Source organism: Pantherophis guttatus, chromosome 1, assembly GCF_059756535.1.
Source record: "Pantherophis guttatus breed Tessera chromosome 1, ASM5975653v1, whole genome shotgun sequence".
NCBI classification, from domain to species: domain Eukaryota; kingdom Metazoa; phylum Chordata; class Lepidosauria; order Squamata; family Colubridae; genus Pantherophis; species Pantherophis guttatus.
Window position 1 is genome coordinate 177,260,729 of NC_142063.1, and position 23,390 is coordinate 177,284,118.

At 38.9% G+C, this 23,390-nt stretch overlaps 1 protein-coding gene across 2 annotated transcripts in view; it reads left to right on the plus strand.

Moving 5' to 3' along the window:
- VWC2L (von Willebrand factor C domain containing 2 like) overlaps positions 1 to 23,390 on the plus strand; it is a 241,712-nt gene that overhangs the window by 77,227 nt on the left and 141,095 nt on the right. Inside the window, exon 3 of one of the 2 annotated variants that reach the window (XM_034433630.3) lies at positions 10,984 to 11,113. The exons of the other annotated variant lie outside the window; for it this stretch is intronic. Within the exon in view, the coding sequence (XP_034289521.1) occupies positions 10,984 to 11,113 (130 nt within the window). The remainder of the gene's footprint in view (positions 1 to 10,983; positions 11,114 to 23,390) is intronic. 2 annotated transcript variants of the gene reach the window in all.

Below are 23,390 nucleotides of genomic sequence, written 5' to 3' on the forward strand. Positions count from 1 at the left end.
CCCTCCCCCGGTGGGTGGTTCCAGTCGGGTGTTTGCGAACGACACTCTGCAGCTTGGTGCCCCTCTTTTCCACATTTGAAACAGGCTGAAGATCTCGGAGAGAATGCAGTATGTGGTTTGGGGGGCTCTTGCTTCCATTGGGGTGAGGATTTCTTCCATGCTTGCCCTGCTTGATACTGGTTTCTGGCCATATCGATCTCAGCTTCTTTGGCGGTGACATACCATTCATGTAGGTGATTCGGTGTGCCTTGGGCCATGCAGGCATTGTATAGATCATCACTCAGCCCATCCTTGAAACAGCTCACCAAAATATCTTCCGGCCAGTGCACACGACACGTGAGGTCCCGGAATTCTTCAGTATACTCTGCTACTGGCCATCGCCCCTGCTTCACCACCTTAATGTGGTCGCGTGCTTTGCGACCTGCCAGTGGGTCTTCGAACTGATGTTGCAGGGCCATCATGAAGCGGTCGAAATCCCACAGTTCTGGTGCATTGGCGTTATGTAGGGTCACCATCCATCTGGTTGCGGCACCCTCTAGGGCTAGGGTCACAACTCGCACTCAGGATCCTTGGGTTTGGAAATCCCGCCCATACTCTTGCATGTAGGTTAGCACATGTGCCACAAAGAATCCTAATTGTTGCGGATTCCCATCAAACTTCACCCCAAGGGAGGGAGTTTCCCTTTCCAGTTGTGGGACCCGGGGCTGATTGGGAATGGGCGCCGGTGTGCGTGCTGCCTGGGGGGGAGGGTTTGCTGGGTCTTCTCCCACTGTTGCTGCGCCCCCTGCTCGATAGGCAGGCTCCAGAAGGGGGGTGCCTCACATGGCCTCATCCACGACAGCTGCCCTTTCCGCACCCTTTGGTTGTTGTCCTCCCTTTGGATGTTGAGATTTTCCAAAGTTTCCATCACCAATTGGGTTATATGCCTCTTCAGATAGTCCTCCCTCAAGGGTGCTTCAGTCAGTCCCCCCTGGTCAGTAAGGGCTTCTAGTTCCAGTTTCCACCCCGGTTTTCGGTTGCCATGGTTGAGGGTGACTCCTCTGGTGTTCTCATCCCAGCCATCTTTCTTCCCGATGCCAATTGACCAGCGGGGCTTTTCAGGATTCTCCAGGGTTACCTCATCCTCTCCGATGGGGTGCATGAAACAGGCATCCGACTGAGTGGCGGTTGCTGTCTCTCCCCAGCAATCAGTTTCTCCCAGCTCTCTGCTTCGTTCAGACATGATTTGCAAGGTCCCCTCAGTAGAGCGAAGATTACTTCTCTAGGTTGACCATTTTGCAGATCTTGCTTTCTGTAAGGATCGCCTCTCATTCCAACTTAAGAAAGTACGAACTCTTGAAATGTGGTTGTTCAAAAGGATTCTTTTATTAAGCAGAAGTGACAGCCATCCAACTAAAGCAAGATCTGTATACCCTTAGGCAAAGCAGTAGGATTAAAGTGGTAGAGACCCCCCTCCTTTAAGTCAGAATGCAGATTTTAGCCAATACACAAGTGTGAAGATGTTTTCTTTACTATTTCCTCTGAGAACCCGAACAAACATGCATTCCCACCATTTACTTTAAAGTGAGACCCACATGGCTCTCATAAAAATTCCTGCAGGTAAAGGAGATCTCAGGGCTCTTTGGCGCCAGGTTGTAAAGTATCTGTTGACACAAGCAATGCTAGTAAATCGAATCCAAGTCTCCCCCTTCTCCCAATTGAATGGCAGTATCACTTTTAGGGATCTGACAAGGGATATGGAAGACAAGGGTACTTACACTCCGTTTACCTAAAAGTTCTTTCTGTTCTTTGCCAGCCTCTTTGCCTGATTCAGGACACACATTCAATAGAGATATTTTCAAAGATTCAATCAATAGAACATATATTTCTAAGAAGGTTATGTGTTCAGTCGTAATGGTTCTTGTTTATGTATATGGCATATGAAAGCTTTTGAGAGAAACATTCTCCTGCCTTCATGGTTCTGGAAGGATTTGCACTATTTTTTCACAAAAGGCATGAATATGTTGGCAACGATTGATAGGAAATTATCTTATAATAAAGAAAAATTAGTATGTGGGAAGAGGAAGACTTCTGATTTATAGCCCACAGGGTCCCACCCCTGAATATAATGGGATAAACATAATGTGTTTTCAAAAGAGCTCAAAGCTGATCTTTGAGATTTAAAAAGTTCCTTAAAACTTCTCATCTTGACAATTGCTTTCAATATCATAGAATATCATTTTTCTCTTTGGGTTATTTTCAGATATTATAGTGCAGAACCAAAAAACCCATATCTGTCATGTCTCATTTACTCAGAGCAAAGTCATTTGGTGTTATTGTTTTTGTCATTGTCTTGATGCTTTTCTACCTGCAATATATAACAACTAGGCCAGAGCCTTACTGTAAAGGACTGGTACATCTCCTGATATTTTCAAAAATTAGGTGTTATATGGGTAAAAAGCAGATCCTATGGGACAGGCAAATTAACAAAATCTCTTGCACAATAACTAGCTTAAAATATTTGAGGGACATAGTCATCAAACTGTGTAATAAAAATAATTCCTTTGTCAATTCTTTAACAAAATATTAATTTTGCTTCCAAAAAAATCAATTGTTATTATAGTCATAGACCAGCATATTGCTTCTGTTGCAATATTTTCTGGATCAGACTCAATAAAGATGTTAAGAAGTAAAGGTTTAAATATATTTTCTTTTATTTACAATAGGCATTCTATATTCACTGAATATTCACAGATAGAAGCTAGGAAAAGGGTGAAGATGGCTCCTTATATATACAATGGGTGGAGCTATATGTGGGAGTGGTGAGTCATGAATACATTAAGGATTGAAGAATAAGTTAACCCCTGATATCCCATTCATATACTATTTACACATTAGAGAATAAGGCATTTACATCTGACAAATCCCCCTCTAAATGCCGATTCGTTATACAACACCAATTACATTCAGATTCAGGACAATATAAAATATGCAGTTTAGAAGTCAGATATTTGTGCTGTTTAGAAGGTAAGGGCTTTGTTAATATGTCAGCTAATTGTTCTGAAGTATCACAGTGTATTGCTTTAATAAATCCATCCTGAGACAACTGTCTCACATGTTTAAATTTTATATCTATATGTCTGGACCTTTGTCCAATGGCATCAGATCTAGATATTTCAATAGCTGCTTTATTGTCTTCATGCATGACAAAAGGCAAAGCAGGTTTTTTCCACACATCTGAAATTAAATCGTTAAACCATACAAGGTTATTTGCAGCTTTGGATAAACAAACATATTCTGCTTCTGTCGTTGAAGTGGCTACTAGTTCTTGTTTACCAGTGTACCAGTAAACTGGACAGTCATTTAAGAGAAAAATATATCCAGATGTACTTTTTCTGCATGACGTGTCTCCAGCCCAATCTGCATCTGCGTAACATACAAGCTTTGGTTCTTTATTATCACTAGGTTCTAATACTAAGCAGAAATCTAGAGTACTTTTCAGATATCTTAAAATTCTTTTAACAGCTTCCCAGTGATACATTGTCGGTTTGCTGACGTGTCTGGATAATAAGTTGAGTGGTAAGGCGATATCTGGCCTAGTCCAATTAGATATATAGAGAAGTGAACCTATGATTGATCTATAAAATGTGTTATCCTTGAATTCAGGGGAAGATTCATCAGTATTTCTAAGAAAATCAGTTTGCATAGGAGTATCACAGGGTTTGGCATTGATAAGATTACATTTATTCAAAAGTTCTATAATTTTATCTCTTTGAGTAAGTTTGAATCCCCTTCTAGTCTTATTAATTTGGACACCAAGATATTTGTTCACTTTACCTAGGGATTTCAACGAGAAATGTTCATTTAACTTATTTACAAAAGTTTCTCTTCTCTCTTTGTGTTTTCCTATATACAAAATGTCATCTACGTAAATCAACACAAACTCAACGTAGTTGTCACCCTTTTTGACAAAAAAACAGTTATCAGCAGTGGTAGCATTGAAATCCATAGTCTTAAGTACTTTTACCAAACAATCATACCATCTTTTACCAGATTGTTTTAATCCGTACAAACTCTTATTCAACAACCAAATTTCATTTTTGTTGGTGTATTGACTGTGAGGTGCTCTTACATATATTTCCTTATCTAGTTTCGCGTGTAGATAAGCAGTCTGTATGTCATATTGAAATACATCAAGGTTGAGTGCTGATGCTACCACTAGAGCTGTTTTGACACTCTCTGTTCTTACTGTGGGGGAATACGTATCAGTATAGTCCTCCGGATATTTCTGTGCATAACCTTGTGCAACTAATCTAGCTTTGTATAGAGTATTGCCTCCTTCTAAATTCTTAATTTTATATATCCACCTGGTACCAATAATTGTTTTATCTTTAGGTGCAATTGCAGGTGTAAATACATTTAATCCTTGTAAACTTTCCATCTCTTTCTTCATAGCTAGTTCCCATTTTTCTTTTTCTTCACAAGGAAGTTTTAACACTTCTTCATATGAGTTAGGTGTTACTGATTCACCATCCATATGCATTATGTAATCCCTGTATTTGTTTGGCATTTGATTCCTGTTATTCCTAATGACTCTTTCAGGTTTGCTATTGTTATCGTGTAAATATCTTGCTTCCTTTTTTGTCAGTGTGTCTGTCCTTATTTTGTGTTGGCTATTTGTCCAAGTTTTAGTTTTGCTTTTGTGTTTGTTGATATTTTGTTTTTCTATGGTCCCTTCCTCATGAGGTTTTGTTTCTTTACATTTATTTGGAAATATTTCATTAAGATGTAATTTAGACCAGTTGGCTTGTTCATGGAACACAGCTGTTCTGGAAACTATAAATTTGTTATTATTATCAATGAATCTGTATCCTTTGGTGCCAGTTTCATATCCCATGAATTTGAGTCTTCTGGATACATTTTCTCCCTTTCTTCTCAACTGTTTGGGTATGTGTACGTCTGCAGTGACTCCAAATATGTGCATGTGTGCTAATTTTGGCTTCCTATTATACATTACTTCGTATGGGGTTTTGTTTACAATACTGGACCAAGTTCTATTTTGTGTGTAATTTGAATAATGTAGGGCTTCTGACCAAAATTGTTTGCTTAAGCCAGCATCCTCCAATGTGCACCTAATCATGGTTTGTAATGTGGAATTTTTCCTCTCTACAATTCCGTTCTGGAACGCAGAAAATGGACTAGACGTGTAATGTAGCATTCCTCTGTCCTTTAACCATTGGGAGAATTCTTTAGACATGAATTCACATCCCCTATCTGTCATAATTTGTTTTATTCTGATATTGTGTTGTGTTTCTATGCGTTTGTAAAATTCCTTAAATTTTTGAAATGTTTCATCCTTATGTTTTAGTGTGTAAACAAACCCATAACGGCTATAATCGTCTACTATTGTCAGGAAGTAACGTTTTCTATAAGTGATTGATGGAGTTAATGGGCCTACTAGGTCCATGTGTACTAAGTCAAAAATTTTGTTAGTTGATCTAGTAGAGTTTCTTGGCCTGGGACTAGTTTTTAGTTTTGTAGATTTACATACTGAGCATTCCAAATAGTTTTCACAATTTTTTATTTTGACACCTTCTGCGTGTTCAGTCATTTTTTGTACTACAGGAAAACTGGCATGTCCTAACTTCCTATGCAAGATGTGAGCACATTCATCATGAATTGGCTTACCTATTTTTGGTTTTTTTTTATCGTGTGTATCTGTATGATTATGAGATATTTTACATTCATCATTGTCACTGTTGCTAATATTTTCATCATCTGCTTCAATACAATCTTCTATATTTGAATCAATGTTATGCAACCATTCTTCCTTTGTTATCAAATAAGGTAGGCCTCCTTTAATCGTTACAGTGCCTATACTCGTTTTATCCTTCTCTAAAGTCGCTTTTCCCTTTGAGAAAACTATATTAATGTCAGAATCTCTACTTAGTTTTATGGCACTTAGTATGTTATGAGGTATTTCAGGTATTAACAATACCCCCTCTATTTTTCCTAGACCAGGCAAAGTTACATTCCCTCTGCCTAATACTTGAACCTTTTCTTGGTTAGCTACCTTTATTACAAATTTATCTTCTGTAAATGAAGACAATATATTTTTGTTATTAGTGGTATGATTAGTTGCTCCCGAATCAATAAGCCAATTATTGTTCTCATTTTGCTGTAATTTTGTGCTGTCTTGTTTATTTAGTCCATTCAGTGAACCAGATTTTCTATCTTTTGAATTTTCTCTGCCCCCTCTATTTTCTCTGTAATTTGGTGGGCTTCTATATCTATGTCTATCTATGGATGACTGTCTATAATTGTATTTGTTCCTATATTCTGACCTGTGTCTTTCCTTTGAAATTTTGGGGCAATCTCTTCTATTGTGTTCCCTGGATCCACAATTGTGACATTTGTATGTTTCATTATATTTTTCTTGGAAAACTACTTTCCTAAAAGGTTTGTGTTCTGTGTGATTGCTAGAACGATTTTTTCTTGAATTGTCTTCTGCTATCAGTTTGTTAGATAGACTTTCTATGGATAAATATCCTAGATTGATAGTGTCTAAATGTGACATAAAGCTATCCCATGATGAATCAAGTGAGTTGATAATAACACTTTTCATTGTTTGATCTGAAATCACCTCCCCCCTCAAGTGCAGTTCAGCTCTTATTTTGTTTAAAGATATTAAATGCTCACTTATGGAAACCCCTGGTTTTACTCTAGATGAAAAGAAATCCTTAGACATTCTTGTGGTGGTAGCTACACTGTCGCTGTGAAACAAATTAAACATGCATTGGATAATTTCAGAAACAGTCTGATTTGGTTTGATGCTATGATACATTGCAGGAGACACACTAGATATTATTAAGTAAAAAGCTCTATGGTGTAAACAATCTATTTTTAAAGTCCAAGGTCTTTTTGGGGGACTAGTGATAAAGAATAGTAAGTTTTCCTTCATAAAGACCACCTGGAGCTGTTGATACCATTCTTGCAAATTAATGCCATCAACCCTTAGTTTTGGGAAGTCACTGGGTAAGTTTCCCACATTATTTTGTCCATTACTTACCACCTGAGGTAGTCCGTGGTCTCGCAAGTGTAGAAAATCGCAAAACGGCATGGGGATGCTCGCAACGAGTCTGCGTGGCTCTTTCACCAGTTCATGTCTTCCCGGGTCGTCTGCGTAGTTTTGCGCATGCGCGTTGTCCATTTCTTCTTTGACTTCGTTATGGAAGGTTCTCTCCACCGCGGCTCGCTCGCGCTGCTCTTCTTCAGACGAGTCGGTCTCTGTTTCGGCCTTGGGAGCTCTGACGACGGCGGCTGCTCTTCTTTTCTTTTTGGAAGTGTAGTCACTTGCTTCGGTCTTTGGTGTAGGGCGGAATCGACAAGGCTCTCTAGGTTCGGGCGTCGTCGCTCTCGAAGTCAGGATGGGAGCGGGCAGGTCTCGAGGTATCGGCTTGTTCGCTCTCTTCTTCGGTGTCTTTTTGGTAATTTTTAGTTTTGGCCCAAAAGCAGCAAAAAGCGTTTTCATCGCTGACTTTACTTGGGATTTTGTTGAGTCATCTTCACTTTCTGATTCTGACTCTTCCGAGGAGTTTGAATCCTCTTTTTCATCTTCGTTGTCCGATAACGTTTTTCGCGCCAGAAATTTTGAACTGAGCATTTTGATTGGCTCTGCTTCGCTCACCTTGGAGGTCTGTTGAAACCAAGATGGCTGCCATTCAAAATTTCGCGCGGGATCACATTTCTTCTTCTTCGTAATGACTTTCTCTGTAGTCATATCACTCACAATTTTTGGTTCTTTAGGCTTTTCATTAGTGATGTTTTTCTCTCTCGCTGCTCCGCTGTTCTTCAGCATTTCTTGGAGGTTCGCGATGAGGCTTTCATCATTTTTCTGGCTTTTTAATAGTTTTAATATCTCTGACCTGAGTTCGTTATTCTTTATTTCGATTTCCTCCTGGTCATCGTTTTCATCTATTATTTCTTCATCTTCAGTGGTGTATTCTTCGGATTCTCTTGAAATTGCGTTTGTGGATTCGTTGATTATTTCTTGTTCTGTTTCCATTTCTTTGCTGTAGGCCCTGGTGTTGGGTCTATCCTTCTTAGACATTTTTAAGTTTTTATTGAGTCAATTAACCATCCTCTGCTACCAGCTTGTTGCAATATTTTCTGGATCAGACTCAATAAAGATGTTAAGAAGTAAAGGTTTAAATATATTTTCTTTTATTTACAATAGGCATTCTATATTCACTGAATATTCACAGATAGAAGCTAGGAAAAGGGTGAAGATGGCTCCTTATATATACAATGGGTGGAGCTATATGTGGGAGTGGTGAGTCATGAATACATTAAGGATTGAAGAATAAGTTAACCCCTGATATCCCATTCATATACTATTTACACATTAGAGAATAAGGCATTTACATCTGACAGCTTCCTTATCATTGCTCAAAAGCAAAAACAAATAAATGAATTAAAAAGCAGAAGCTCCATGAAGATAGAATGACAACTGGGTAAGGTAAACGCATAGAATTTACTTTTAATATAAGGAAAACCAATATTTATCTGAACAGCAAAAGTTATATGGAAACTAAGTGAAAATAAGGATTGCAAACTGCTAACAGTGAGAAAAAGTTGGAGAAGCTTTAAATACTGCAGCTAATTTTAGCATTGACATGAGGTTTTAGGGAACTAGTTCATAAGAAACTGAGAGCATTTCTGAAATGAATTGCAAGTCTTTTTGCTTGCATGAATTCAGGATTAGTTTGCAAAACCATTCAGAATTTCTAATGAAAAATAGAGGCCTTCTCCTGAGTGCTGACATAGAAGAATAATGTTTAGCCAAGCACTGTCAAAAGGAAAAGTTGAGACTTGGTCTTTAGAAATACTCTACTTGCACAATTAGCAATCAGCAAACAGAACAAAGCCACTCTTTCAAAAATTGAGATATTTAGTTCCAGGGTTCGTTATTTTGGAAAGCATTCCTTTAAACTAGTTGTATGAATTACATAGTGCAATTTGGAGACTTGCTTGAATGTTTTTATTCAAAGGAATTCAGATAGTAATCCCTGCTTTTTAATTCAAAGTAAAGCAAAGCAATTATGTGGCAGCTATACTATGAAATACAAAGATGGCTACCCAGTTAAAATATTTCAAAACATTCTTTTAGAAAAATCCTTAATGTTCCTGGGGCAATCATGCCATACATAATTTCCTCTATTTTTTTTACGGGAGACATGACATGATGTGACGTGATGTGACATACCATGCCTTTGGTATATCTTGAAGACAGATTTCCATAAAACAAAGTGGGATTTACTTGTTATGGAAAAGAAAAACATTTTAAGGACAGGGGGATTCATATCCCTGAGCTTTGGATGTAGTAGAATCATCATTTCCCGCCAAAAGGATTGTGTGTGTAATGGTGTTTTCTTCCAATAGCTATAACAACCCATTGCAATGTTCAGGTAATAATAACTGTCTTGTGGTTGCCTCTAAAACCTGTATGGACAAACATATACTGCAAAGTGATTCCAAATCCATTCCAAACGTACAAACAAAAGATACAGTGTAAGCTGTCATTTCCCAAAAAAGGAAAGAACAGAATTTGAATTACTTTGCTGTCTACCCATTGTCTTTATTTCTCCTCTCCTTTGTTAATATTCATGAGCAGAAATATCATTATCCCTTCAAAATTTAGGCTTAACAACATATGAAGAAATATAGATTTACACTTCATGGAGTATAGCTTTTTTTAATGCCACCCAATTTTAAAACTTGGAGTAATGAAATATGTTTCCTCTACCTATTGTAGCTTGTATCACACCCAGATGGAGAAAAAATTAATATTTTCCATCAGACCATGGTTTAATCTTGAGGTTTATTATTTTACATATGTATATAATGTTATGCTTTTTGCTTTCACTTTTTTATACTTCTTTCCATTATAGTTCAATTTTTTCCCTCCCCCCCAATATATTAGAGCAATGAAATTATAAAGAATTTATCCCTTTATGATCTTGTATTCCTGCAAGCTTAAACTGATTGATTTCACATTTATAACAAAGGAAAGCAAAGGCATTGGAGATCTCTAAAGAATACCCCCTTTACAGCATTCAGATTCATGAAACTGATAAATTAAATCCACTTTTTAAAAGAAAGAAATTAATTAGAACTATGTTCTGGAAGTCAGCAAAATTATGGAGACTTTAGAAACCAAGTTTTTAAAGAAATATATTTGGACAACTGCAGCACAAGTTTCTAAGAACTCTTTTATGCTACTTCCTTTAAAAAATTAATTAATTAATAATAAACAATATACAGCTTAAACCTCCATCCTTTTTTTACTGAAAAGTTCGCAACTGCCATTTTTAAAGCTGTTCTTTGAAAGCTTTTGCACTGATTTTGGTGAAAGCAGCATTCTCTCTGCACTTATAAAACCATAGTTCCAATGAAAAAGAGCTTTGACTCTGTGGTTCCTTGTGACCTTGGAGTGATCAGTGTTGGGGAGTTATTTACAGAATTACAGAGCTCCTTGAAGTAGATTCTGTGGACTCTCTATATCATCTTAGACTAACTGTGGGGCATGATCAAAGTGTATATAATGACACATGGTATGAAGAAAGTGGATGGAAATGAAAGTTTTGTTTCCTCTCTCAGAATGCTAGGTCCAAAACTGTTCCTTCAAAGATTTCGAACAGACCAAAGTGTTTCTTCATACAGTACACAATTAGTCAGTGAAATTAATTCCTGAAAGATGTGCTGACAGCCACAAACAGAGAGGGATTTGATAAATTCATAGATATGGGAGTATTAATTTTGAAACTCCAACAGTTATCTATAAAATGAAGGCCATTTTATAACATTATACAGTATACATACACCGTATTATCCAAATATGTGCAATGAATAAGTTAAGTGAAATGTATAACTCAAGATTAGAGTATCTTTGTTTACTGAACTACCAGAAGGGTTAAAATGGGCTAATTTGAGCTTTGTTCCCAGCCCTCGCCATGTGAATGGTGCCGTTGTGAGCCCAGCAATGAAGTTCACTGTGTTGTAGCAGATTGCGCCGTCCCTGAATGTGTCAACCCAGTCTATGAGCCAGAACAGTGTTGTCCAGTCTGCAAAAATGGTAAGCTTTCAATACATAAAAAGAAATATGCCATCCAATTTTAAAGGTTTTGACAACACTTAGAAACTTAGCTTCATTAGGAAAGGCTATTATTTGTAGACGCACAAACAGTATGTGAATGATGGGCAACCTTCTTCATTGGAATATGCACCAAGATGTCTGGTACATATAAGGTTTATGAATTTGGGGATTAGAAAACTGGATTGGTAACTGTAATAGAGACAGGTCACAATTCATGACACAGGCGAGGAATCCCTTGAAATTTAGCTGAGACAGCTTAAAGACTATGAAAATAGGATTTTTAAATTATTATTTTCCATAGCTAAAAAACTATTTTCAGTTAGTGGAATTATAATCTGAAAAGAATAAAAGGGTGATAAACACTCACAGGTTTATATCACAACTGGATTAATCAAAAATTAATATTTCATATGTCATTCCAATGATATATATTCCAAATGTTGCAGTGACTCCAGTTGACCTCGGCTATATCCAATGATATTCCCAGAAACCTGAAGGAGCGCAACTCCTCCCCATTACTGCTCCCTGACATCTATCAAACATATTTAGGAAAATTGTGTTTTCAAGTGTTCTGAATCCTTTAATTATCTTACCATCACAGCAAAATAAAAGTCTGTATATTAGCGGAATGGGGAAACAAAGCTGAACCATATTCTACAGGGCTACTTATGAAAATTCAGTGATGCAATCACTATTGCAGCTTGAAGCTATACCCTAAATGGGGCTTCATTATAAAAATTATATCACATTTTGGCTTTGTTAAATGTCATGTCACATAAGCTTAGAGCAAAGCTGCCCTTACACAGCAAGCAGCCTACAGAACTTCAGGGATTTGGGGCTTTCCTAGCTGTTACAAAATCCAGTTGCATCTGTGCTAAGTAATCTGGTTAGTAAAAATCCTGTTCCTAAAAATATTTAAAACATAAACTTACGTGCTCTTCAATTACAGTAATTTAAATGATGGTAATGATGTATTAAAGATTTTTTAATTGGAACTGATGTTTGAATGCATCTCTACTTCATCAATATTTTTTCAATTCCAAATAATCTCCATGACCCACAGACTTTGCAAAAAAATAGAATCAGCCAAAGATAATATTACATTTCCATAAGTACTTTATCTTAAGTATTTCTCCTAAAATTGTAGACTGTATATGTCAGAAACATTATTTTATTTTATTTTATTATCAAAATTTTGAAATCACTCATCTCCCTCACAGATGGGTTATATAAATGAAATCACACAAGTGTGACTTCTAAGAGGGAAATAACTTGCTTACATTAATACATATTAAAATGTAAAGTACTTGGAGGTCTCCATAGGAAAACTTCCCCTTATTTTTCCTCTAATGTGTTTATATTATGATGTTATATTCGCTGCCTGTGCAAATCCATTATTATATGAAGCAATATTTATAATGGATGTTACACGAATAAAACATTTTCAGTTGGAACCACAATTACACAGAAAATAGCTCCCATAGAATGAAATGCATAAACAATCTGGACAAAGACCGTCTAACCCTTAATTCTACCAGAACCCAAAGAAAAAATTAGATAGTTCTTACCTTCCACTTCCCTCAGTCTAAATAATCCTGCCATCCATTTCTATATTGTTCTCCAAAACTTAGGTTCAAACTAACAGGATAGCTACTGTGATTAAAGAAAAAGTTAATGTCACAAATGCCAAAGATATAATACTGTTTGTCCATTGTTTCTTTCTAAGATACTGTAGGATATGGACAAATCTGGGAAACAACTGGATTATTTGTAGTATATTTTCTCTAATCCCAAGTGGAATAGATAGTATCATCCATGTTATTCTGATCCCTAACCTTCCATGAAATTTTAGTTGTGATTTGTTTCTCTGAAGCTCTAGTTTGCCAAAATGACAGTGTTGAGCAAGATTGTTCAATTGTTGATCTAAAATACCACAGTGAGACAGGGAGAGAGAAACACAGGGGTGTCTGCAATGTGTGGTTAAAAACAATCAAGATAATAGTCACAGCAATGCAATAGTGTGTGCCAAATGCTGTTAATTGATTGATTAAATTTCTGGTTCAGTACCCCAAAATCAACTTTATAACATTTACAAAGAAACATTCATCATTTCTTTTCCTGACTTCCTCTCTTTTGGCCATAAAATAATTTTATCTCGGGGGCTGCCTTTGCTGCAAATTATATCACAGTCTGTTCTAAAACATCATATTTTCTAGGGATCTCACTTTTTCTAGTGCCGTATTTCCCAGCCTTAGTAACTTCCCAGGTTTGTGGGCTTCAACTCTCACAGTTCTCATCAATGACCATATTGGCAGTGGAATTCTGGGATTTCAAGCTTACAAACCTGGGAAACTGCAACTGGAATTCCCAGTGATAGGAAACATTGCAAGTCTAGTGAATTGTGTAGTAGGTGTCAGGTGTGCTTCCTTCAAAGTCCAGGAAAGAATGAGCCAAACTCCATTATTATAGAGTAATGTACTTTTACTGGAAAATGAAATGAATGCTACCAAGGAAAAGCTGAAACTAAAGCAATAGGCGCAAAAGTTGCATATAGAAAGCATCCCCTCCCACTGTCCATCATCAATCACCCAATCCAAAGGTCTCCCAGAGGTCAGGTGGAAGCACGTCTGGTATCATCATCAATCAGGAACACGATGACGGTTGACCCGATAGCCACTTCGGAGATTAGGTTTCATTTCTTCAAAATCCTCCAGCACACTTCCCCCCACCCACGGTCTCTAATTCTCTCCCACCCGTTTCTTATGGCAGCCAAAGCAGTAAAGTCTGACATTCGGCCCCTCCAGAGAAAAGACGTTAGTCCTAAACAGGGAAAACAAAAGGAAGAAAAGAAAAATTGCAATACAGGCATTAAGGTTTATCAGGATATTTGGTATGAAACAACTGTACTTTCTTTGGTGCCCGGACATCACGTTTGTTCACCCACTCAGCTTGAGACAGAGGAAAATGTTTTCAGGCCACCAGATATTGCACCTTACCGTGGTGCTTCCTAGAGTCTAAAATTTCTTTGACTTCGAAATGTTGTTCCCCTTCTATCAGTATGGGAACCGGAGGGGAATCTTGGTCCGGTTGTAAAGGGGACGAGTGTTCTGGTTTCAACAAGCTAACATGAAATACAGGGTGGATTCGTCTCAAAGTTTTTGGCAACTCCAATTCAACTGTTACTGGATTAATAAGTCTAATGACCAGGAAAGGACCCACATACTTGGGTCCAAGCTTTTTTGATTTCTGTGAAGTCTGCAAGTATTTGGTGGAAAGATAAACCCTGTCACCCACTTTATACATATGTGCCGGGGACCGTTTTTTATCTGCTTGGGTTTTATGCGCTTGGTGTGCATCACCTAGGGCTTTTCGAGTTACAGCCCAAGTGCTCCGTAACTGTTCGATCCACTCAATCAAAGATGGGTTTTGTGGGTGTCTTGTGGTAGCTCGGGGATTGGCACAAATTCCTGACCAGATGCTACGTTTTTGTTTTTTTTTAATAAAAAAGGTTTTTATTTTCTGATCAAACAAGTATACAATATAAACAATCATTCAAACTATCATCAAGAAAAAGAAAAAAAATCAATCCTTGATAAACTCAATCTTCAACCCCTCCTCACCACCCCCCACCCCCGACTTCCCAGAACAGAAAACAGGGCATAGGTTTCACCAAACATTCGCTAAAATAAACTAGCTAACTGCAAGATTTAATAACTCCCAAGACCCCTTAACTCCCCTTTTACAATTTCATCAACCTCCCTTTTTATAGACCAAAGTAGTGTATAATCCAATAACTCTAAGAGTTTTAAAGCCATTAACAAATATTAAACATTCAAACCTTAAAAATTCTCTTAATATATCAGTAAAGTATTCAATTCATTTGCAAAAACATTTTTCCCCCTCCTACTTTTCTCAAAGTTCAAATATTTTAAAATCTCATAACAAAAAATAAACCTTAGATATTCAGTAGTTAAATTTCTACATTTTTTAAATTCCTAAATTTCCCCCCTTCATTATTCCTCCCTCCAACTTTTAGAATTTTAAAAGATAATCATCAACATAATTAACCATTAATACATAAACTAGAAAACCAAAAAGGATTAATCTTACATTCAACCATTAATGCATCATATTTAAAAAATCAATATTTAACTTTATGCTTTTTCCCCCTCATTAGTTATAACACCTAAAACATAATCATTTTTAACCATGAGTAGAACAACTGCAAAACCAAAAGAAAAGGAAATATTAAACATTCAAACCTTAAAAATTCTCTTAATATATCAGTAAAGTATTCAATTCATTTGCAAAAACATTTCCCCCTCCTACTTTTCTCAAAGTTCAGATATTTTAAAATCTCATAACAAAAAATAAACCTTAGATATTCAGTAGTTAAATTTCTACATTTTTTAAGTTCCTAAATTTTCCCCCTTCATTATTCCTCCCTCCAACTTTTAGAGCTTTAAAAGATAATCATCAACATAATTAACCATTAATACATAAACTAGAAAACCAAAAAGGATTAATCTTACATTCAACCATTAATGCATCATATTTAAAAATCAATATTTAACTTTATACTTTTTCCCCCTCAGTAGTTATAACACCTAAAAACATAATCATTTTTAACCATGAGTAGAACAACTGCAAAGCCAAAAGAAAAAGTTAATCTTCCATTCTTGCTTTCTTTTTATATTTTTTCCAGTCTTTCTGCATCCCTCCTACTTCTATTTTGAGGAGGTTTTTCATTTTAATTTGAGGTTGATGTAACTGCAAAGATTGTCCCCTTTTTAAGAAAACTTCATCTGATTTAGAGCCCCCAAATCGCCTCTTCTTGCTTATATAAATCAGTTCATTCCTTCGTCTGTAGGACCAAAGTTTGTCAAGAGTTTGTGAAAAAAAGTTCAGTTGTTTCTTTTCTATTAAATGTATAAATGCCACTGGCAAATCTCCTTCATCTTCTGAAACTTCGAAAGTCTGGTCATTTACTACTTTTTTCCAAACCAAGTCATAATTTTGAAAGATTCTATCAATTTTTTCAAAAAGAGCAGAGAATAAGCTCAAAAATTCTTGAGAAAATTCTTCCACCTTCTCTGCTACAATCAGAATATCTCCTGAATTGTCATCATGCTCCGTATTTGTTTTTGTCTCCTCAGTCATTTCTGTTGTTATCCCTTTAAGAATTGCTATTTGATTACTTATAGCTGCAGTATGATTATTCATGGCTTCTTTTATAAATTCTGTAAATTCTGCATCAAAATCCTTATAACTCTGTAAATCAGCCATTTCTGACACCTCCAAATAGCTTCCAGCACTTTCAGGATCTTCTTTCTTAGAAGCCATTTTATTTTAAAAAGATTTTCTTTCTTCCCACAACCATAAAATCATAAAGTCAGAGCCATCCTTTTGAGCAGCTTTCAGCAATTTCTTTATAAATCACCAAACGAAATAATCTTTTCCCAAACAGCTCTTCAAAATCTATTCCAGCAAGTTAAAGCCAGTCTCTGAGCTCGAGTCTATTAGCGAAGACTTTCCTTTCTAACTTTCACTTTTAAAATCGCAACAAAGAAACGCCATTTTTACTTCCAGCTCAGAAAATCCAATTAGAAACATTGTATCCCCGGAGTTAAGTATTATACTTGCAAAAAGCTTGTCCTCCTGCTTCTGTTCCGCCTGCTTTTTTGAAATCATTTAATCTTCTGTTTGACAGCAGAAATTGGACGCAACGCCTAGCTCTGTAAAAAAAACAGAGTCCCCCCGGATCCGGAGCTTCAGTGGGCTGAACGGGGAGCTCTCGCCCTCCTAACCCCTGGAATTAATCCAGGGGTTTTCGGGGAGCTCTACCCTCACCCACCTGCTCTCCTCCCCTTCTTTTCCCGAAGGGGAGATTTTCAAGCTGTTTGACAGCTGATTAGCACTGTCAGAACGGCTCAACGGGATCGCGGGGGCGGCGGTCTAAAAAGACCGTCAATGGCGCTGCGGAGCCAACCCGGAAGTCACCAGATGCTACCTTAAACGGAGTGAACCCGGTGCTGCTATGGATAGAGTTGTTGTATGCCACCTCCGCAAATGGCAATAGGTCCACCCAGTTGTCTTGCTGGTAATTTACATAACATCTCAGGTACTGTTCTAACACAGCATTGGTTCTCTCACAAGCCCCATTAGTCTGGGGGGGGTGGGCGGAGCTTAGCCCTTGGGCGGAGCTTATTAACCTTAAAAACTCCTTCCAAAAGTTGGAAGTAAATTGTACACCCCGGTCCGAAATTTTATGTTTTGGAGCTCCATGTAATCTGTAAATATGATGAATAAACAGTTTTGCAAGAGTTTTAGCTGAAGGGATTTTAGAGCAGGGGATCAGCTTAATGTCAGGTGTGCTTCCTTCAAAGTCCAGGAAAGAATGAGCCAAACTCCATTATTATAGAGTAATGTACTTTTACTGGAAAATGAAATGAACGCTACCAAGGAAAAGCTGAAACTAAAGCAATAGGCTCGAAAGTTGCATATAGAAAGCATCCCTTCCCACTGTCCATCATCAATCACCCAATCCAAAGGTCTCCCAGAGGTCAGGTGGAAGCACGTCTGGCATCGTCATCAATCAGGAACGCGATGACGGTTGACCCGATAGCCACTTCGGAGATTAGGTTTCGTTTCTTCAAAATCCTCCAGCACACTCCCCCGCCCCCACGGTCTCTAATTCTCTCCCACCCATTTCTTATGGCAGTCGGAGGCTGACAGTAGGTTTGTTTCACAGAAACCAATGCTCTGTGCAAAGGGTCCTTTCAACTAAAAGTTGAAATAAAAATTTTCCATGTTGGATAAAAGGTTGAAATAAAAAGTTTTCATGATGCTATTTTGACTTTGTCTCCATGAGAAAGTTTACTGACTCAAGGGGAAAAAACCATTTTCCTCTTGAGTGAGCTTTTCTTAGACTTGGCTGGCAGCATGAGAATTGAAAAGCATTCTAGCAAAAAAAAAAATCCTTAAAAGAATACAAATGCCAACATCCCATGTTGCTCTATTGTGGATTAATGTAGCAGAAGAAAACAAAACAGTATCCAGCAAATGCACGAGACTGTGGCTAGCTTTCTCTGATGGGTTTACAAGTTTAGGAAAGTTCATTTTCAATAGGTCCTTACCCTTGGGGTACAATTTGCATTAGTAATCAGCAATCCAAATTAATACATGATGATGATTGATTCAGAGAGAATTTATCATTTTAATTGCAATCTGATTAAAGAAACCTTTAAAGCAATATATTAAAAAGCACCATAGTTCTTAGGACTTAATCATTACTCAACAGCTTGCAATGCTTCTGGTCCTTTCCAGTATTAAAATAGGGCTTGCTATGTCTTAATCTAGAGTTTAAAACATTATGTCATAGTATATGTACAAGGAAGCAAACAAGAAGGTCTTCAAAGCTCTAAACTAAATTTTCTAATCACTAAAACTATCTTAAGAACAGAGGGCAGGATCTACCATGGATCCTCTTTCATACGGTTCAGCATTATACCAAAGGCTAGTACAAAATCCACTGTGTTTAGAACATGACCATAATAAATACAGCCTGAAACTATTGCACTAAGGAGAAATTTCCTGATGGTGAGAACAATAAACCAGGGGAATGGCTTGCCTTCAGACGTTGTGGATGGTCCATCACTGGAGGCTTTTAAAAAAAGAACTGGACAGCCATCTGTCTGAAATGGAATAAGGTTTCTTGCTTGAGCAGGGGATTGGACTAGAACAGGGGTCACCAACCTTTCTGGCTTTGTAGACCAGCAGAGGGGGTGAGAGGGGATGGTTCTGCATGAGTAGTAGGCAAGTGTGCATGTATGCAAGTGACAGTCATGCCAGCCTGCCACATGCGCAAATGGAGCATGCAGACTGGTGTTCATGCAAATGAGGATGCATGTACACTCCCACAGCCCAGTTTGAACGGCTCAAGACCTGGGAGTGGGCCACCACCTGAGGGTTAGGGATCTCTGGACTAGAAGATTCTCCAACTGTGTTATTCTGTATTCTAAAGTCAGCATTTCTAGACAGCTCTTGTGTCCTTTATTGGCCAGTAAAGTTCAAACTGCAAGTTAGAATTGTGGTTGTATTCGCATTTAATTCACTGTTCTGTTTGCTAAAGTGCCTGAGTTTGAACAGCTGCTCCTTATTCCAGAATATTTAATGTAATCTTTTTTTTTTAAATGAAAAGAAACAATTCTTTTCTATTCTCCAAGGTTTATAACAGGAATTCCTAAATATTTTGCCATCACAACTCCTTTTAATATAATATTAATGTACTAAAACCTTCCTTAAAAATCCAACATCAAACTATATACAAATGAACAATGGAAGCAATACAATGAAACTTTTGGGAAAAAATGCATGTATTGTAAAAATTTAACTAAAAAGTGTTCATACCTCCCCTGGGTTCTGCCTGCACCTGCCCAAAGGAGGTGCATCTCACAGATTCCTCACCAGCTTCTGGTCTATAGAGATCAGGATGCTTATGTTTTTCCATTATGTTCTAAGTATTTTGCCAATTCTTTAGTGAATTTTCCAGTTGAAGAATATGGTTTAGTCTAGTCAAATTCTCCTAATTCAAAAAATGTATTTATTATTTATTTATTAGTTCAATTTATATGCCGCCCTCCTCCGAAGACTCAGGGCAGCTTACAATGCACTTATTGCAATAGCCTTCATTCTTTTCTATATACCTGCTTATTAGGGCTTTTGGTCCCCCATAAGCGGTGTTTCTACAAAGCCAGTTTATTGCCCCTACAATCAATTTACCTACCTTGGAAGGATGGAAGGCTGAGTCAACCTTGAGCCTGGTGAGATTTGAACTAATTGCAGGCAGCTGGCAGCTAAGTGCTACATAACAGCACTTAGTCTGCTGCACCACCAAGGCTCTTGGTGGTGCAGGAAAAGGAAAAGAAATCTCACTTTCCTATCTGATTTAAATTTATAAAAGGAGTCTGGGATTTTTTTGAGCAGCATCCCTGAGTAAACTAACAAACATTTACAACAATATTGGAAGACAACATATTCAGCAGCACACAGATGGTATAATTTCCCAAAAGATTCATTACAAAAACTATCAGGAAACAAATCTGACTTTTTAGGAGATAATAGTGAGGTAAATGGACTGGAGCATGTGTTGCATGATTCATGAGTAATGCAGGCATCATACTGATCGGATATAAACATCCTTGAAGATCTGTCCCACATGAGCTAAAATGCTGTTTAAGATTTATCTGCTCACTTGGATAAGGAACCTTCCTGAATTTTATATTTTACTTGTTATAAAGGCTCTGGGACCCTAGTTGGTTCCGTGTAAAATTTTTAGATACAAGCTTTGTCTTCTGGTGGATAATCCTAGGATGCAGAATATTAGATTTCTAAAGAACAGTTGATAGACAACTTTAAAGAAACAATAATAAAATCATTAATCATGAGCGAAAAAAATATAAAATTCAAATTCATTAGATCAACCAAAATTTTACAAAATTCACTGCAAGCTCCTGAATACCAGTATTTTTTTTTTTGTCAAACAAGTTGCTTAGAGGGAGAAGGAGCTGGGAAGTAAAATGCATACGGTAACTGCTTTATTTTTTTTATTTTCATATATAATTTGTGAATTAAGTGCATCCAATTATACAGGCTCCAGCCAAAAGCCCTTGTAAAATAATTACAATCAGTTAAGACATCCTAGAAGAAAGCCACCAAAACAAAAATAGTCTGTTCAAGTCCCCCCAAATCCATGAAGCAACTATTCCTTCTCTGCCTCTTAAAAGTATATGGACCTCAAGGCAAAGTGGCCATGTTACCTCTGCCAAAGCCTATCCTTAGCCCCCATCCTGAGAGAAGACACCTTGGTAGCTGATGATACAGGATGAACAAACTGTTTGGTCTCATGGGAATCTTGGACTCTCAATTTCGTGCCTTTGCAGCCTCTGACCCGGCGCCGATCTCATTTGGCTCCTTGGTTTACTGAGGAGCTAAGGGAGTTGAAACGCCGGAAAAGATGCCTAGAGAGTAGTTGGAGGGCCAGTCTTTCAGAATCGGACCGGACACTGGTAAGATCTCATATTAGGAATTACCTAGTGGTGATAAAAGCAGCGAAATGTAGCTATTTTGCTGCTCTTATTGCGTCATCAGATAACTGCCCGGCCACCCTGTTTAGGGTGACCCGCTCCCTGCTCCATGAGGAAGCGCAGGAGGACCCCTTGGAGGGTAGAGCCGAGGATTTTGTTCAGTATCTGCATGACAAAATCACTCAGATCCGGGAAGATTTGGACTCCGACTGGGTAGTCTCAGGGGGAGGGACTGGGGCAGGTCTTGAGAATGTTATATGGGATGAGTTTGATCCTGTGACCCCTGAGGATGTGGACAGGATTCTGGGTAGACTGAACGTGACCACTTGTTTATTGGACCCGTGCCCCTCCTGGTTAGTGCTGGCTTCCCGGGAGGTGACGCGAGGCTGGCTCCAGGGGATTATAAATGCTTCATTGGGTGAGGGTGACTTCCCCACTGCCTTGAAAGAGGCGGTGGTGAGGCCTCTCCTCAAGAAGCCTTCCCTGGACCCAGCAGTGTTGGCTAATTATCGTCCGGTCTCCAACCTTCGTTTTGTGGTGAAGGTTGTTGAGAGTGTGGTTGCGCGACAGCTCCCCCAGTACCTGGATGAAACAACGTATCTGGATCCGTTCCAGTCGGGCTTCAGGCCCGAGTACAGCACGGAAACGGCATTGGTCGCGTTGGTTGATGATCTCTGGAGGGCTCGGGACAGGGGCTGCTCCTCTGTCCTGGTCCTATTAGATCTCTCAGCGGCTTTTGATACCATCGACCATGGTATCATGCTGCACTGGCTGGAAGAGTTAGGGGTGGGGGGCACTGTTCTATGGTGGTTCTCCTCCTTTCTCTCTGACCGGCTGCAGTCTGTGTTGGCAGGGGGGCAGAGGTCATCCCCGAGGCCCCTCGTATGTGGGGTGCCACAAGGGTCGGTCCTCTCGCCCCTTCTGTTCAACATTTATGTAAAGCCGCTGGGCGAGATCATCCGTGGTTTCGGGGTGAAGTTCCATCAGTACGCTGATGACACCCAGCTGTACATCTCCACCCCAGACCACCCCAACGATGCCCTTGAAGTGATGTCCCGGTGTCTGGAGGCCGTGCGGATCTGGATGGGGAGGAACAGGCTCAGGCTCAACCCATCCAAGACCGAGTGGCTGTGGTTTCCGACGTCCCGATATAGTCAATTGACACCATCGCTGACTATTGGGGGTGAATCGCTGGCCCCCACGGAGAGGGCTCGCAACTTGGGTGTCCTCCTGGATTCATGGCTGACTTTAGAAGAGCACTTGACGGCCGTGACCGGGAGGATTTTTCATCAGGTTCGCCTGATCCGCCAGTTGCGTCCCTTTCTGGATCGGGACTCCCTACACACAGTCACTCATGCCCTCGTCACCTCCCGCCTGGACTATTGTAATGCTCTCTACATGGGGCTCCCCTTGAGGAGCACGCGGAGGCTCCAACTAGCGCAGAGTGCGGCCGCGCGGGTGGTTATGGGAGCAACATGGCGCTCCCATGTAACACCTCTCCTGCGCGAGCTGCACTGGCTCCCGGTGGTCTTCCGCGTGCGCTTCAAGGTTTTGGTTACCACCTTTAAAGCGCTCCATGGCTTAGGACCTGGTTATTTACCGGACTGCCTACTACCACAAATAGCCTCCCACTGGCCGGTACACTCTCATAGAGAGGGTCTCCTCCGGGTGCCGTCAGCCAAGCAGTGTCGACTGGCGGCCCCCATGGGGAGGGCCTTCTCTGTGGGGGCACCCACTATCTGGAATGAGCTCCCCCCGGAGATACGGAGGATCCCGGATCTGCACACCTTCCGCCGTGCTCTTAAGACCCTCTCATTCCAGCAAGCCGGCCTGGCCTAATTTTTCTCCCCTTTCTTTTAAATTTTAAATTGAAATTTTAATTTGTTTTAAATTTATTGGGATTTTAATTGTCGTGGGCCAATATTATTTAATTTGGTTTTAAATTGTTTTTAACTTTTGTATTTCTGTATTTTATCTTGTGCCTGTTCACCGCCCTGAGTCTTTCGGGAGTAGGGCGATATACAAATTTAATAAAACTCAAAACTAAAACTAAAACTCAATAAGTCAGAAGCAGCTCTTTGAATTGTATTCAGAAGCATAGTGACAACAAATGCAGCATGAATAACATAGATGCATCTTTGATGAAACAGCTCTCACCTGCCACTTTGCCA